Source organism: Ranitomeya variabilis, chromosome 7, assembly GCF_051348905.1.
Source record: "Ranitomeya variabilis isolate aRanVar5 chromosome 7, aRanVar5.hap1, whole genome shotgun sequence".
NCBI lineage: Eukaryota > Metazoa > Chordata > Amphibia > Anura > Dendrobatidae > Ranitomeya > Ranitomeya variabilis.
Genome location: NC_135238.1, coordinates 180,743,289 through 180,761,229, shown reverse-complemented (window position 1 = coordinate 180,761,229; position 17,941 = coordinate 180,743,289). Strand labels below are relative to the sequence as shown.

The 17,941-nt window shown below is 44.4% G+C and overlaps 1 protein-coding gene across 2 annotated transcripts; it reads left to right on the top strand.

The window, feature by feature from the left end:
* Positions 1 to 851: 851 nt before the first annotated feature.
* LOC143784300 (uncharacterized) lies at positions 852 to 17,258 on the top strand. Of its 2 annotated transcripts, none has more exons than XM_077272419.1 (4): positions 852 to 3,439; positions 3,949 to 4,070; positions 4,218 to 4,612; positions 16,742 to 17,258. In XM_077272419.1, the coding sequence occupies exons 1-4, from the start codon at positions 3,228 to 3,230 to the stop codon at positions 16,751 to 16,753; spliced, it is 741 nt and encodes a 246-aa protein (XP_077128534.1). In that variant the 5' UTR covers positions 852 to 3,227; the 3' UTR covers positions 16,754 to 17,258. The 2 variants fall into 2 exon arrangements, with proteins under 2 accessions (XP_077128534.1, XP_077128533.1); XM_077272418.1 differs by having other exon boundaries at positions 1,676 to 2,007; positions 3,216 to 3,439; positions 3,949 to 4,612.
* The last annotated feature ends 683 nt before the right edge of the window (positions 17,259 to 17,941 follow it).

The window sequence follows — 17,941 nt, the reverse complement described above, 5'->3', positions numbered from 1 at the left end:
TGTTCCTACACAAGAAGGATGGTAATCCTCTCTCGAGTCAAGGTCGTGGCCCTTCAACAGGGAGCTCATGCACTTGGTCACTCATTCCCTCGGTTCATTCAATTCGCTAGGAGGATTCTGGGGGAAAAAGACGACAATGGAAGCAGTTTTCTTTCGCTCCGCTCGTTTTCAGCAAGTCAATCAGGCTTTCAACGGGCAGTCTCTGAGCTCCTTCCTCATCCAGAGCCTTCTCCTGGTCCAATGGTTATTAGGGAATACCAATGCCAGTCTTCTTCTCCCGATCATTGCTCTGGGGATCCGAACGGTACGGCTAATCCTACAGCAGGTCCACTGCCTTCGGGCGGGTCAACCATCCGTCTTCAATTGAATAATGCCACGGCTGCGCCATACGTCATCCATCTAGCAGGTACTCACAGTCAAGCGCCATAGCCGAGGTACCTCGCACTCTCTCATGGGCCGAGATCTATCACTGATCTCAGCAGTACATATCCCTGGAGTAGAACACTGGGCGGCAGACATATTCAGCCGTCGGGGTTTCTCCTCAAGTGAGTGAGAACTTCACTCGGAAGTCTTCCATCAGATCTGCCTTCACTGGAGTACTCCAGATGTAGGCCGGACGGCGTCCTAATGGAACACCAATGTACCGCAGTTCATGGTTTGTCTTCGAGATCCAAGACCATCGCAGTGATGCTCTGTTCTTCCATGGTACCAATTTCCATATCCCCTCTTCCACTACTTCTGAGATCTTGTTGGAAGCAGGAAGAGCCCCAGTGTTCCCGGGAGACCCGCACTGACAATGTCAGGTTCTCTCGCTTGCCGTACTAGTATTTTTCCGTCTTATTGCGACAAAACTGCAAATATGGAATCTCTGGCAGGGAGTCCTCTCCTGTAGTTCTTCCCTACCGCGTACCGTTAGATCTGTGGGACCTTATTGGTCCTGGGGATCTTACAGTAGACTCCTTTTTTGATCCGGTCAGACTTTACTATCAGGGAAGGTCGCTCCCCTTTTTTCTCTGCGTTCCTGTCTTCCTGATGAGTCTTCAGAGCTCGCCGCTCTGTTCTTTCAGACTTTTTTCCTTATTACCATCAAGGCAAGGTCGCCCTCAGGCCATCTCCTTCCCTCGTTAGCAAGGTGGTATTGTATTCCCACTGTCGCAGTGGCATCGTCCTTCTCTCATCTCTTTCGGCTCCAGTCCACAAAACGGAATGGGTTCTCCATAATCTGGAAGAAGTGAGTGCTCCGAGTGGGTACATATCGTGGACGACGTCCTCCCGAAGGTTGGACACTTTACTTGGGCTTCTCCTTGGTAAGACGGCTTCCGGACGGTCAAGGTAGGGTTTAGCCGTTTTCATCAGCCATGTTAGCCTGGTGGATTCTTTTCATCATCCCGGTGTCCTTCCGTGCTAGATGTCAGCCTATCTCCCTGTCTGAGGGCTCTAGACACCAGACGTCGGCAAACACGGCTGCAAGCTTGCGAATTCCTCTAGTCCGCATGCATTCTTGAAGCACTATAATTCCCACACTTCCACAGATGTCAGTCTGGGCAGGCGGACTCTGCAGGCCGTAGTGACACACTTGTAAGTAGCGGCTACACCGGCCTGATCTGATGTTGTCCCCACCCAAGGACTGCTTTAGGACGTCCCACGGTCTGTGTCCCCCAATGAGGCGAAGGAGAAATAGGGATTTTTGTGTACTCACCGTAAAATCCTTTTCTCCGAGCCATTCATTGGGGGACACAGCTCCCTCCCTATTATTAGTTTGTGCTTGTTTTATAATTTTACATGCTATACTCTCATTTGTAATGTGACATGCTATACGCTCATATGTTATTGATCTCCTACTGCTTTTGCACCGAACTGGTTAGCTGTGAGTCAGCAGGAGGGTGTATTCTGCAGGGGAGGAGCTAACTTTCTTTGTTTTCACTTAGTGTCAGCCTCCTAGTGGCAGCAGCATACACCCCACGGTCTGTGTCCCCCAATGAATGGCTCGCAGAAAAGGATTTTACGGTGAGTACACAAAAATCCCTATTCTACTGATGTTAAATGGACATTTCTATCTCAGTCAGATGTGTTATGGGTGATAGAATTACATCCCACCTCTGGGTCCTAAATCTATATTGAAGACTTTCAGCAACTCCCAGGGGAGAGAATAGAGCCGCACATGCACCACCACCTCTCCATAGTCATGATAGATGGGGTCCTATTCTTCAGATTGATAAGGCGGTCCCATATTTATCATTTATACCAGATCTTATGCTTACGCCATAAGTGTACCTTAGAAACTGCCCACTACTAGGATAACCCCTTCTCAAACTGAATGTTTGCCTACATTAAAATAAAAAACACGTCTTCTCCCCTCCATTGCTGTCGTTATTCCAGCGGTGTCGGCGCTCATGTTCACGGGGCTCATGTGATGTTGTTGCTTCACACGGGCCCTGTGCCCAAATCAGAGCATGCGTCGCTCTTCATGATTTTCGATACGTTTGAAACCAATAAGTCAGAACTGCGTCTGCTCTCATTTCCTGTTGATGTTGAATATGTCTGAATCCAGAAACAGTGAAGATGGCTCTGATTTGGGGTCAGTGCTCGGGCCAGGTGACAACCTCACGTGATCCCCAGGAAGGCTAGTGTGGGCACATCTGGAACGGCACCATAAAGGAGTATGTGTTTTTATTTTGATGGAGGCATTGAGACTGAGAAGGGGTTGTTCTAGATGTGGCCCACCCCTTTAAGAATACTTCTTTTAAGTTAACAAGTATTTTTATTGGGAATTGCTTCTGTAGTGTTAGCCTATTCGGCAGCTCTTTTTAAACATCATCTCTGTTCCCAATGGGATGATCTAAATTCCCTATAAAATGCAAACTGGGTAGTTCTCAGATATACCTTTTTATGTTGTCTGTCACTTTTCTACAACCTCGGTTTGTGCACGTTTTGCAACTGTACACGGTTCAATCCGACATTTTCCTTGTGCTCAGTCTGTGGTTTCTCATACCTCCACATGCTCACATTTCGTTGCTGCTTTGTGCTGACATTGGTAATGTAACGCAGACGCCTTGCTTATGGCCATGGATATTCTAAATCTCTGCACGTCTGCAAAATTACAGGGGAAAAAATCCTAATATTGTTAGTCTGTCGCATATATCTCAAAAATACCAGCTGATCTTTTCAGGGCATGCATATTTGCAACTTGTTCCTTTATTTCCCTTTATTTTAAGCAGAGCGTTAAAATGTGCCAAACAGATTTTGAGTCCGGATCAAAATCTGGTGATGAAAAACAGGAGCAAGGTGATGGAGAAGTAAAAAAGTCACAGCTAGAGGTATTGCAGGCTCAGCATGCTAAGGAGCTGGAGTGTGTCAGAGAAAAGATGGCAGATGACTTGGAGATTACCAAAAGATTGAAAGAGGAGAAGGAATGTGCGATGAAGGAAGTGGAGGAAAGGTGAGCTGTGTGCAGTGCATACGTATTCATTGGTATTATTTAGGCAATATATACTTTTATGGTACGCCCAGTGATCAGCTGTTCCTGGCGATGGCCAGAAGGGCTCCTTGGGAGATGCACCGCTCTGGCAATGGTACAATGGCCACGGCCAGGTACTGCTCATCTTGCCCGCTGTTTGAAATCAATAGGGGTTGGATGCCACTATACCGTTGACTGAGCTGTGCCGTACAGCTCCACAGCTGAGCACTCCCGGCCGGCACCAGGAAAGGATAATCGGCACTGCGGATCTGCAGCAAAATCCGCAGTGTGTGCACATACCCTAAAGGTCCCGGACTACCACTTTAATGTGAGTGCATACACACAAACTAGAACCTTTCACTGTATTAAAATGTAATTCCTTTTTGTGCATTTTAATAGTTTTTAGGTTTTGCTTGGAATTTAACATTTTTGAAGCTTGTTGCATTATTGTAGGAAACCTTTCTAAATGATTCGTCATTGTCCTCTTCTAGGATTGCACAAGTACACACAGAAAATGCCAAGCTACAGAAAGATCTCCTGAGAGAGACACTAATAAAGCCGGCCTCTGGGGAATATCAGGAGGCTGGTAATGATGATCCTAACTTGCAGTCAGGTGAGATGCTTATTTCTGGTGCTTCTGAGGAGAAGCACCATCTAGAATCTGGTGACAATGTCTTGACTGTAAAAGCTCCCGTTGTGGAGAAAGCGGCTGTCCTATTAGAACTGTGCTCTACCGAAGATCCAAACGCTGGCTTCTCAGAGCTCCAGAGCCTTCACAAACAACCATACATTCAGTTAGCGGAGTTGGTGAAAAAGCACCAAGAAGAGCTCCATGCTCGAGCCCTAGACTACAAAACGCACATCCAAAGCCTCGAAGCTTCACATCTGGTAAAGCTGGACAGCTTGGAGTCATCATACCTGGCGGAGATACAGAAGATTCGAGATGAACATGCACTTGCTGTGGAAGAGCTGGAGCAATGCTTGCTCAATAGACTACAAGAGAAGGAGAAAGAGGCTCAAGATCAGTTGGAGCAGTCCAGGGTGCAGTGGTTACAGCAACAGGAGCAGGAACTGGAGCGTCTACGCCAGGAGCTGGCATCCATACAGTTGGCGAAATTCCAGGAGATGGCGAAAGAGTTGCAAGTTGCCCACAAGGTGAGGAGACACGTCCATCATTATTTTCTTACACGTTGGTGTAATACAAATTTTTATCTATCAAATGCTGGAATTGAAATGTGTGATGTGCGTCACGCAGGAAGTAAACCTTATTTTACACTTTATTCCCTTTATATTATACATTGCACACATGGCGTCTTAAGATGGTAGGGTGAGTCACCTCAGTTTGCTTTTATTTTAACCTGAAGTGTTTTGTTACGGTTCTTTTTGTGTTAAAGTGATTCAAGGGTTTTGTTTCATGACCATTAAAAACCAGCTCCAGCATTTCTCCTTTTGTTAGTGGTTGGGCTCTGCACCTGCCAGGTGTCTGCACCCTCCCAAAGCGTCTTGTTGCCAGGATAGCGTTTCACAGCTCATTAGGTCTAAGCTCTAGCTCACATCTACTTGTAAGAAGCCTGAGATGCCAGATTATGAGAGGATGGATAACCCCATTAACTCTTTAGTGCTGTCAGTGTGCCAGCTCCCAATGCTGCTGCTGAGCGTGTTACAGTAGGGTTGTCCTGCTACTTGTATTATTACCCCCTTACATACTGCGTTCAATGTCGCCAACTGCATCTAGGCGGTTAGATAAGAATATGTCTTCTAACTTAGCAGCACGTCAGTCTATGATCTCAAGGTGCTTATGGGTTCATAGTGATGGGTGAAAGCCTAACAACGGCCTGCCTAGGTTTTATGCTTTTTACTTTATCATAAAGACACAGCTTAATCCCTTAACGACCTATGACGTATATTATTGTCATGGCTCTCAAAGGGCTGAATGAAGCCAGCTCAGGAGCAGAGCCTGTATCTACCTGCAACAGTTTAAAGGGATTCAGTCACCCCAAAATGCATGGTCACTGAGTTATACAGTGTTCACTATCTGTTACTGGTACAGTGCCTGAGAAATTAACCTTTAATTCATATGCAAATCAGGAATCTTCAATGCAGACTTGAATTGGCAAAAATCAGCAATAAATTACTTGGCACTCAGAAGGTCTTTTTGCAAGAAAAGGAAACTCGTTTATTCAGTGCATCCAGTTTAACGTTTTAAACGTTTTCGGTCTAATCATAAGACCTTCATCAGAAAGGTTTGTTTGAATACTGGATAACACAAGATATATGCATGGGCCCACTATGGTGCCAATTTGAGAGGAAGTCCAGGAGACAACGGACGCCTTAGAATGCCTGGAGAGATGGGAGATAAGCGCTGTAGATAGGCGAGCTTTCGCAGGGGTAGTAGCGCTGTAACCTCCGTAATGGTCGGCGCCGTGCTGCAGGGACCGCGGTGTAACCGGAACCATAGTGGGCCCATGCATATATCTTGTGTTATCCAGTATTCAAACAAACCTTTCTGATGAAGGTCTTATGATTAGACCGAAAACGTTTAAAACGTTAAACTGGATGCACTGAATAAACGAGTTTCCTTTTCTTGCAAAAAGACCTTCTGAGTGCCAAGTAATTTATTGCTGATGTTTGATGGGCTGGATACCCAACTTGTGCACCTCCAAGAAGCCTAGAGTGCCGTGTCTACTATTATCATATGTTGAATTGGCAAAAAGTTTGGTGCTCAATGACGCCTCCTTATCTACATATTTAGGGCTTTCATTCGCTTCTGATTGACAGTGCTCGCTCAGGAGAGCAAGCGCTATCTGTATGCTGGCAGCCTGTGTACGCATGCACGATGCCGGTGTCCAGCTGAGTGCACTTGGGTCGGGTGCCTTCTCGCGGTCTTATTTGATATACTAGTACACCCGAAAGTGTAGTGAGCGCCTTCAGAGATGTGCATTTAATTGTCTGCAGTATTAAAACCATACACTACATGGCAAAAAAAAAACAACAAATGCCATAATTGCCATTTCTCAGTTGCGTCTTTGGGGGACACATGAGACAATGGATGTACGCTGCTGCTGCCAGGAGGCTGACTCTAAGGCCGCCGTCACACATGCGAGTCTTACGGACGTAAGAGCGCAGAAACTACGTCCGTAAAACTCGCATAACATACGGCACAATGATTCTCAATGGGTCTAGTCCTATCAGCCGTATATTACGGATCCGTAATATACGGCGTTCTACGGCCGTACAAAATCGCAGCATGCTGCGTTTGTCAGCGTATTGCGCAAAAAAATCGCCAATGAAAGTCTATGGGGGCGAGAAAAATACGGATTCCACACGGACCAGCAGTGTGACTTGCGAGAAATACGCAGCGGTGTTAGTGAAAAGTCGGTAATTCAATTGCCGGCTTTTCATTTCTCCTGCCTAAACCCGACAGGATATGAGACATGGTTTACATACAGTAAACCATCTCATATCCCATTTTCTTTTGCATATTCCACACTACTAATGTTAGTAGTGTGTATGTGCAAAATTTCAGCGCTGTAGCTGCTAAAATAAAGGATTAAATGGCGGAAAAAATTGGCGTGGGCTCCCGCGCAATTTTCTCCGCCAGAGTGGTAAAGCCAGTGACTGAGGGCAGATATTAATAGCCTGGAGAGGGTCCATGGTTATTGGCCCCCCCTGGCTACAAACATCTGCCCCCAGCCACCCCAGAAAAGGCACATCTGGAAGATGCGCCTATTCTGGCACTTGGCCACTCTCTTCCCACTCCCTGTAGCGGTGAGATATGGGGTAATGAAGGGTTAATGTCACCTTGCTATTGTAAGGTGACATTAAGCCAGATTAATAATGGAGATTCGTCAATTATGACACCTATCCATTATTAATCCATTTGTCTGAAAGGGTTAAAAAACACACACATGATTTAAAAGTATTTTAATGAAAGAATCAAACAGGTTGTTTTAGTATTTTATTGTTCTCTCAATCCATCAGGAACACCCTCGCTTGGCAAAATAATAAACACACAATATACATACCTTCTGATGTCCTATCACGTCCCACGAGGTAATCCATCTGAAGGGGTTAACTAATATTACAGGCATGAGCTGCGCTAAACCACTCGCTCGTGCCTGTAATCCCCGGGTGCTGAAAGGAAAGCAGAGTGATCTATACTTACATTCAGTCGCGGTGATGTGCCCCTGCTGGATGTTCTCATGAACTGCAGCCTGGGAACTTTTTCCCACGCTCCAGGTCATATGAGGACATCCACCAGGGGGCGCATCACCGCGACTGAAGGAAATGTAGGTCAATGACCTACATTTCCTTCATTCGCCGGGGAATTACAAGCACGAGCACAGCTGCATTTGCAGGGCTCCTGCTTGTAAATTATTTTAACCCCTTCAGATGGATTACCTCGTGGGACGTGACGGTTCAACAGAGGGTATGTATCTTGAGCATTTATTGTTTTGCCAAGCGAGGGTCTGCAAATGGATTGAGAGAGCAGTAAAATATTAAAACAACTGCTGTGTTTATTTCATTAAAATACTTTTAAATCATGTGTGTGTGTGTTTTTTAACCCTTTCAAACAATTGGATTAATAATGGATAGGTGTCATAATTGACGCCTCTCCATTATTAATCTGGCTTAATGTCACCTTACAATAGCAAGGTGGCATTAACCCTTCATTACCCCATATCCCACCGCTACAGGGAGTCGGAAGAGAGTGGCCAAGTGCCAGAATAGGCGCATCTTCCAGATGTGCCTTTTCTGGGGTGGCTGGGGGCAGATGTTTTTAGCCACGGAAGGGCCAATAACCATGGACCCTCTCCTGGCTATTAATATCTGCCGTCAGTCACTGGCTTTACCACTCTGGCGGAGAAAATTGTGCGGGAGCCCACGCCAATTTTTTCCGCCATTTAACCCTTTATTTTAGCAGCTACAGCGCCCAAATTTTGCATACACACACTACTAACATTAGTAGTGTGGAATATGCAAAAAAAATGGGGATATGAGATGGTTTACTGTATGTAAACCATGTCTCATATCCTGTCGGGTTTGGGAAGGAGAAATTAAAAGCCGGCAATTGAATTACCGGCTTTTCACAGATATCGCGCTGAAGTAAATATAAATACAGAATATATATATATGTGTCTCAATGACATATATATATATATATATATATACACTGTATATATGTTTTCCCGAACATTTGAGCACATAAATCCATTAGATGTCGGTTTTGCAAGCCTGCGAGAAAATCTCGCAGTACGGATGCCATACGGATTACATACGGAGGATGCCATGCGCAAAATACGCTGACACACCCTGCCTACGGATCACTATTTTGGGAACATTTGTCCGGACCATACGGACCGTATTGTCTTACGCCAAGTGTGACGCCGGCCTAAGAATTAAACTAAAAATAAAAATAAATAAAATGTGCTCCTCCCCATCAGGCTATATCCGCCAACCAAAAAGGCCTCAATTCCCTTCCAAAGAATAACAATCAAATAAAATGTGATTAAAATGCCTTGTGTACCCCAAAAATAAGTCCTAATATATAAATATATTTCTTTAGAACTAAAAAATGAAAAAACTGTTTTTTTGCTATAGCTGGAAACGTTCTTACATAGTCACTGCCAGGTCTTTTTTTTTTTTAACATGGAATGAATGCTGTAAAAACAAAGCCCAAAAAAGAATTAGAGCAATTGTTTTTTGTTTTTTTTTGTTTTTCTTGTCTCCCACACCCCCACCAGCAGTATTTCACTCTACTCTGACTTTTTTTTTTTTTACTTGCTTTTCAGTACATTTTGTGGTGAAATTAATGGTGTTGGTCAACTACGGCTCATCCCACAAAAAGCAAAGTTCTTAAATGGTATACTTAATGGGGGAAAAAATGAAGGGGAGGCTATAAAACAAAATCGCAAAAATGATTAATGTCCAGATTAAGGGGTTAATAGGTGGCTTGTCAGTTTGCAAATGATGGGCAATAATGCTTCAGTATGCAGAGTATTCCACGGCATCATATCTCCTTTTAGGGCATTCTACGGTAAGAGCCATTACCTTTCTTTTCATGTTGCTGTTCCTGGTCAGTTTCTCGTTTTTTACTAGAACCATTCTGGCTACAGTGTACTTCTTAGGCCGCCGTTACACATGCGAGTTTTACAGACGTAAAAGCGCAGAAACTACGTGCGTAAAACTCGCATAACATACGGCACAATGCTTCTCAATGGGTCTCGTCCTATCAGCCGTATATTACGGATCCGTAATATACGGCTTTCTACGGCCGTACAAAATCGCAGCATGCTGCGTTTGTCAGCGTATTGCGCAAAAAAGTCGCCAATGAAAGTCTATGGGGGCGAGAAAAATACGGATTCCACACGGACCGGCAGTGTGACTTGCGAGAAATACGCAGCGGTGTTAGTGAAAAGTCGGTAATTCAATTGCCGGCTTTTCATTTCTCCTGCCTAAACCCGACATGATATGAGACATGGTTTACATACAGTAAACCATCTCATATCCCCTTTTTTTTGCATATTCCACACTACTAATGTTAGTAGTGTGTATGTGCAAAATTTCAGCGCTGTAGCTGCTAAAATAAAGGGTTAAATGGCGGAAAAAATTGGCGTGGGCTCCCGCGCAATTTTCTCCGCCAGAGTGGTAAAGCCAGTGACTGAGGGCAGATATTAATAGCCAGGAGAGGGTCCATGGTTATTGGCCCCCCCGTGGCTAAAAACATCTGCCCCCAGCCACCCCAGAAAAGGCACATCTGGAAGATGCGCCTATTCTGGCACTTGGCCACTCTCTTCCCACTCCCTGTAGCGGTGGGATATGGGGTAATGAAGGGTTAATGCCACCTTGCTATTGTAAGGTGACATTAAGCCAGATTAATAATGGAGAGGCGTCAATTATGACACCTATCCATTATTAATCCAATAGTACGAAATGGTTAATAAAACACACACACATGATTAAAAAGTATTTAAATAAAATAAACACACAGGTTGTTTTAATATTTTATTGCTCTCTCAATCCATTTGCAAACCCTCGCTTGGCAAAATAATAAACGCACAAGATACATACCCTCAGATGAACCGTCACGTCCCACGAGGTAATCCATCTGAAGGGGTTCATTATTTTACAGCCATGAGCTGTGCTAATGCACTCGCTGGTGGTTGTAATCCCCGGGGAATGAAGGAAATCTGAGTGATCTGTACTTACATTGAGTTGCGGTGATGCGCCCTCTGGTGGATGAACTCATGAACTGCAGCCTTGGAAAAGTTCCCACGCTCGAGTTCATATGAGTTCATCCACCAGAGGGCGCCTCACCGCAACTCAATGTAAGTAAAGATCACTCAGCTTTCCTTTCATTACCCGGGGGATTACAGACATGAGCGAGTGCTTTAGCGCAGCTCCTGGCTGTAAAATAATTAACCCCTTCAGATGGATTACCTCGTTGGACACGACAGGTCATCAGAGGGTATGTATCTTGTGGGTTTATTATTTTGCCAAGCGAGGGTCTTCTGATGGATTGAGAGAACAATAAAATACTAAAACAACCTGTGTGTTTATTTCATTAAAATACTTTTTAATAATGTGTGTGTGTGTGTGTTTTTTAACCCTTTCAGACAATTGGATTAATAATGGATAGGTGTCATAATTGACGCCTCTCCATTATTAATCTGGCTTAATGTCACCTTACAATAGCAAGGTGGCATTAACCCTTCATTACCCCATATCCCACCGCTACACGGGAGTGGGAAGAGAGAGGCCAAGTGCCAGAATAGGCGCATCTTCCAGATGTGCCTTTTCTGGGGTGGCTGGGGGCAGATGTTTGTAGCCGGGGGGGGGGGCAATAACCATGGACCCTCTCCTGGCTATTAATATCTCCCCTCAGTCACTGGCTTTACCACTCTGGCGGAGAAAATTGCGCGGGAGCCCATGCCAATTTTTTCCGCCATTTAACCCTTTATTTTAGCAGCTACAGCGCCCAAATTTTGCACATACACAATACTAACATTAGTAGTGTGGAATATGCAAAAAAAAGGGGGATATGAGATGGTTTACTGTATGTAAACCATGTCTCATATCATGTCGGGTTTGTGAAGGAGAAATGAAAAGCCGGCAATTGAATTACCGGCTTTTCTATAGAACACCGCTGCATATTTCTCGCAATGCACACGCATGGTCCGTGTGTAATCCGATTTATTCTCGCCCCCATAGACTTTCATTGGCGAGTCTCTGCCGAGATACGCTGACAATCGCAGCATGCTGCGATTTCACTCGGATCCTGAATACGGTGGAGAAAATATCGGATGATGGGAGCTGCACCATAGGTTAACATTGGGCCGAGTGCTATGCGATTTTTTATCGCATAGCACTCGTCCGTATTACGGTCTAGTGTGACCCCGGCCTAAGGCCTATTATGGCTGAAACGTTGCACCATCTGCCTAATTTTTTTAGTTTTGCCATGTGGTTTTAAAAATGGAATAAAAGCTGTGTTTTATCCCTATGAGAATTCTCTGGTGCAGCGGATCTTTCTGAAATAGTAACCACTTTAAGGCTGCTTTCACATATCAGTTTTTTGCCGTCAGGCTCAATCCGGCGAATTTTGAAAAAAATGGATCCGGGAATGATGCCGCTGGGTCCATTTTTTTTCACATTGACTTGTATTAGCAACGGATGGCCTCATGTTTCATCCGTCGTTCACCAGATCCGGTGAAAATTGTTGATCCCGCAGCCGGAGACAATGGACAAAGTTAAGTTTTTTTTGTCTCCGGCGAAAAACCGGACAGCGCCAGATCCGGCGTTTGCTAGAATGGAAGCCTATGAGCGCTGGATCCGTCACATGACGGAATCCGGCGCCGATTTGTTTTTTAACTGCGCATGCAGTAAACAGATCCATCGCAATCCATCGTAAAACAGATTAAAAAAAGGAAGAAACGAATGAAAAACGGATCAGTCGCATCAGTTTTTCACAATTTACGCCGGATCCGTCGCTCCGCCGGATTGAGCCTGACGGTCAAAAAACTGATGTGTGAAAGCAGCCTAAGATATTGTTGGTTCGCATGCCAGTCTTGGTGCTTTTTACAACCAAAAAAGCTATAAGGCTACTTTCACACTAGCGTCATACGACGCACGAAGAATTGCGTCGTTGCGACGTACCGACGCTAGCAGTGAATGCGCCGCACAACGGGGGCAGCGGATGCTGTTTGTGAGGTGCGGGGGCGGAGTTCCGGAGTTCCAGCCGCGCATGCGCGGTCAGAAATGCTGGACACGACGCACCAAAAAAATTTACATGCAACGTTTTTTGGTGGCGACGGTCGACGCAACCGTCGCACGAATGTTGCGACGTGTGGCAATGCGTCGCACTGCGTCGCTAATGCTAGTCTATGGAGAAAAAAGGCATCCTGCAAGCACTTTTGCAGGATGCGTTTTTTCTACAAAACGACGCATAGCGATGTGCAGTGCACGACGCTAGTGTCAAAGTAGCCTAACACAACAGGCCTGATTCATTATTGCATTTGTGCCTTTTTTCTATAGTTTTTGGTGTCTTTAGCCTGTTTTTCTTAATGACGTCAAATTCTTCCTGTTAATTTGTGTCTTATTTTAAGTCTTTATCTATGTCTTTGCTTGTTTTTTATGTTTGTGGGTGGAGTTTGGGCTTTCCAGATATTTTTGGCTGAATAATAACGTATGACTTTTAAAAAAAGTTGTAAAATGTTTCCACAAATGTGGAATTCTTTGGAGGAATTTTATGTTCGCCTATAATTTATATGCAACTTTGTGAATTTTAGTGTAACGGGTGACTTTTTGTGCTAACAAGTGGCACAACAGGTTCAAGACAAAAATAAAGATAATTTTTCATTTTGCATAAAATTTGTGAATCACAAGGGCTATTTTGAAGAATTTGGCTAAAAAAAAAATAACGAATACCACAAGACAAAAAAAGAAAAGTGACTTAAAGGGAACCTGTCACCCCAAAAATCGTATCTGAGCTAAGCCCACCGGCATCAGGGGCCTATCTATAGCATTCTGGAATGCTGTAGATAAGCCCCTGATGTAACCTGAAAGATGAGAAAAAGAGGTTAGATTATACTCACCCAGGGGCGGTCCCGCTGCGGTTCTGGTCCAATGGGCGTCACGGTCCGGTCCAGAGCCTCCTATCTTCTTACGATGACATCCTCTTCTTGTCTTCACGCTGCGGCTCTGAGGGCAGAGCAAAGTACTGCAGTGCGCAGGCGCTGGGCCTCTCTGACCTTTCCCTGCGCCTGCGCTCTGCAGTACTTTGCTCTGCCCTGAAAGTACGCCTGCGCCGAGAGCCGCAGCAAGAAGACAAGAAGAGGACGTCATCGTATGAAGATGGGAGGCGCTGGACCGGACCGCGACACCCATCGGACCCGGACCGCAGCAGGACCACCCCTGGGTGAGTATAATCTAACCTTTATTTCTCATCTTTCAGGATACATTGGGGCTTAGCTCAGATATACGATTTTTGGGGTGACAGATTCCCTTTAAAAAAAATTTAAATAATGAATCAGACCCCATGTGTCAAGGAAGCCTATTCTGTATTTTTGTGTAGTGGGAAAAGAGACAGACACAAAAAACTGTCAACATTACACAACAAAATCCACATAACAAAAAACACTTTTATGCTATGTGCCCACGTTGCGCTTTTTCCGCTGCGGAAACGCTTAAAAACCGCTTACAGAACGCATCACATTATTTTAAATGGAATTCCGCATTGTTGTGCCCATGCTGTGTTTTTTTTCCTCAGCGGAAACGCATCGTGGAAAAAAACGCAGTATGTTCATTAATTTTGCGGAATTTTGGCGATTTTGCTGCTATATAATTGTATTGAGACACATGGAAAAAAAAAAAGTTAGAAAAACATAAAAAAAACGCTAGAAAAACACAAGCGGATTTCCTGCCAAGGGAGTCTGGTTTTGATCAGGAAAATTCTGTTTACATTCTGCAACGTGGGCACATAGCCTCATAAATCTGCTTTCAACAAGTTATCCATTTATTATAAAGAGAACAGCTGCCTAGGGCACATTGCTTTTTTCGCCTCTTTTTTTTCAGCACATTTTCTCTACATCGACTATTATTTTCTTGCCTTTAGTCAATTAATTAATTTATTAACTTCCCGTGTTTCATCTATTAGTTCACTGATAGAAATAAATTGAGTTTCTGGCTACACCATAAATTAGGTACATGGGGTCCGATGGTGTTGTACACTCCAGGCTTGATGAAGGACCGTTTTGGAGTCAAATGCGCCAAATTCATTGAGAGGTGCATGCCACTTAATAAATTTGGTGCATCTTCTCAGTGGTGTGGGCCTTCTTGCGCCTCTAAGAAATGCTACTCTACTGGCGTAACTCTTCTGGGGTAAAACATGCCGTCACTCTTGATGAATTTGATGGGCCCATCACAGCTTTCTTTTTTGACAAAGAAACTGAAAATGCCAAAATTCACAAAACTTTTTGCAAAACTCTGCATTGTGCAAACAAAAAATTGCAGCTTTTTAAAGTGTTTTATACCGGTTTTCTGGCGTAAATACTTTGATGAATTGGGGCCATACGATTCAGTAGAGCATGAAGTCGCTGTCCGGTTCCCGTTGTGGGAGGGTTTGTATTTCTTTATATTTTGTATCCATTCTTGTGTTTTGTTTGAAATTCTGTGACGAATATTGTAGAATTTCCATGAGGACATATTTGGACCATCTGTTCAGAATTTGTATTTGTGCAAGTTTTGTGACAATTCTTATACAACGCTTATCTATCATTCTGCGGAGACGGTTTTATTCACCTTCCCAACTATATCTGCAACTATGAGCGGCTTTTATGTGACTTGAGAAGAATTTTGAACTTGTCGGAATGGGGAGGGAGTATCTCTGGGAGGAAAGGTCTGACCCTGTTGTGAATTCCGTTCTTGGGCTCCATCCTGTGGTTACGAATGGTATTTTTGGGAGTTCTGCTCTTGGGCTCCCTCTGGTGGTTTCGAGTGAAACTTAGCAGCTGCTTTCACTAATCGGTTCCCTGGCCTTGTTATTTATCTGGGCTCTAGTCTGTAGTCGATGCCAGCTGTCAGTGTTTTCCTGATGGATTCAGTCCTTTCCTGGAAGTTCTCTGTTGGCCAGTCCATTTCAGCTTAAGATAAGTTCTGCTAGTTCTTGGGTGTTTCCCTGCTTTTGACCTTCTGTTCAAGTTTAAGTTATGTCTCTTTTGTCCAGCTTGTCATTATGAATTATTCCGGCTAGTTGGAAGCTCTGGGGTCGCAGATTTGCTCCTCCACACCGTGAGTCGGTGTGGAGGTGATTTTTGTAAACTCTGCGTGGACATTTAGTTTTTTATACTGACCGCACAGTACCCTTTTCTATCTCTGTCTATTTAGATAGTACTGGCCTCCTTTGCTAAAATCGAGTTTCATTTCTGAGTTTGTCATTTCCCTCTCCACTCACCGTCAATATTTGTTGGGGGCTATCTTTCCTTTTGGGGGTTTCTCTGAGGCGAGAGAGTTTTCGTTTCCATCTTCAGGGGTAGTTAGTTCTTAGGCTGTGAGGAGGCGTCTAGGCAGAGATAGGAACGTCCCATGGCTATTTCTAGTGTTGGTGTTAGGAGTAGGGATTGCGGTCAGTAAAGCTACCACCTCCTCAGAGCTTGTACATTATTTGTTTTACCCACCAGGTCATTTCAGTGCTGCTCCGTAATCACCAGGTCATAACAGTGATTGTCGTCGGTGGAGCTGCCACCTCCTCTGAGCTTGTCCATGATTGGTTTTACCCACCAGGTCATCTCAGTACTGCTCCGTAATCACCAGGTCATAACAGACCCTAAACGTGTGAAATATACCAGATGCTCAGCTTTCTATTATTTACTTTTCTTTTTAACCAAACAAGTTTCTACAGAAATTCTTTTTAAAAGTAACAAGGTGAAAAAGCAGCTTATAACCTCATGTATGACCTCATGTTCACATAGAGATGGGGGATGGTTGTTTGTACAGGCCGCTCATTTTATATGAGGGCTCATTCAGACAACGGTTTTTAGCATTTGAGTTCTGTGTTTTTAATGGATAGAACTCGTACCTTGTATATATTCTATGGGGCTGTTCGTATGTCCAATTTTTTTTTTTACGGACCGGGTGATCAGCTCAGAATCGCAGAGACATGTCCGATATTCATCCAGGTGTCAAATCGGCAATGTAATTTATGGGTCCTTGAAAAAGTCAGACAACACAGCCGTTTTTCACAGACTGTTAGATACAATTTAGAATAACTTTTTTTGTCTCTCGTCCTAGAAAAACGTATGAAATGCAAATCAAACTCAGATTAAAGGGGTTATCCACTACTAGACTTCTCCTGTGCTTCCCCCATTCTCTGGAACTCTCTACCCCAACACATCAGACTCTCGCCTACCACGGAAACCTTCAAAAAGAACCTGAAGACCCACCTCTTCCTTCAAGCCTACAGCCTGCAGTGATCTTCAACCTACTGAACCGCTGCACAACCAGCTCTACCCTCTCCTAGTGTATCCTCACCTATCCCCTGCAGACTGTGAGCCCTCGCGGGCAGGGTCCTCCCTCCTTCTGTACCTGTTAGTGCCTTGTTTTTGTTCATGCTTATTGTATTTATCTATATTTGCCCCCTTTTCACATGTAAAGCGCCATGGAATAAATGGCGCTATAAAAAATGTATAATAATAATAATACTAGGACAACTCCTTGGTGAACTAAATGTTTGGCCCTGTTAAAATAGAAAAAAAAACATACTCACATCCCATGTTGGCGCCATTTAGCGGTGTCAGCACTCGCGGTCCCGGAGCTGTGATGTTGTGTGACATGTGGTGCCCAGCACCCAAATTGGCGCTGGTGTCACTGTCTCCGCCTTCATAAGGATTGAACATGGAGAAGTCCAGGCTGCAGCTGATCCCTGACTTCCTCTTCTTGTTCAACCCGCATGAAGGTGGAGACAGTGATGCCAGTGCTGACTAGGCGCCAGGCACCACGTATCACAACACCACATCACAGCCCTGGGACCGCAAGTGCTGACACCGCTGGAACGTCATCAGCACGGAAGGTGAGTATAGGCTTTTTTATTTTATGGGTGCCAAACATTTAGTTCAAGAAGGGGTTGTTTTAGTAGAGGACAAACCTATTTAAACTGAAGAAAACCTGATAAAACTCTACACAAAAACTGGAAACCAGAACTGCTTTTCACGTAAGTGAAAAATACAGATGTCTGAAAGAATGAGCCCTAAGGGCTCATCTAGTGTACCATGGATAGTGGTGCAGAGCAGCCTCCCTGTACTGCCATGAAGTTCCCGTTGGGTAGCATATGCTCACACGGGGACATGTTAATGTGCAGTTGCCAACCCTTATCTGTGGTCCATACATGCACCAATGCAACTGCACATTGACATGCACAAAAAGTTCAAACAATACGGCTGGTATCCGGAGTCAGTACACCATGCTGTAATCACAGCCAGATCAGCTCCACAT

Bases quoted from the DNA above. Each gene is read 5' to 3' on its own strand.
- LOC143784300 (XM_077272418.1), top strand. From the start codon at position 3,228: ATGTGCCAAACAGATTTTGAGTCCGGATCAAAATCTGGTGATGAAAAA. The intron at 3,440-3,948 runs GTGAGCTGTGTG...GTCCTCTTCTAG, and splicing joins ATGAAGGAAGTGGAGGAAAG to GATTGCACAAGTACACACAG.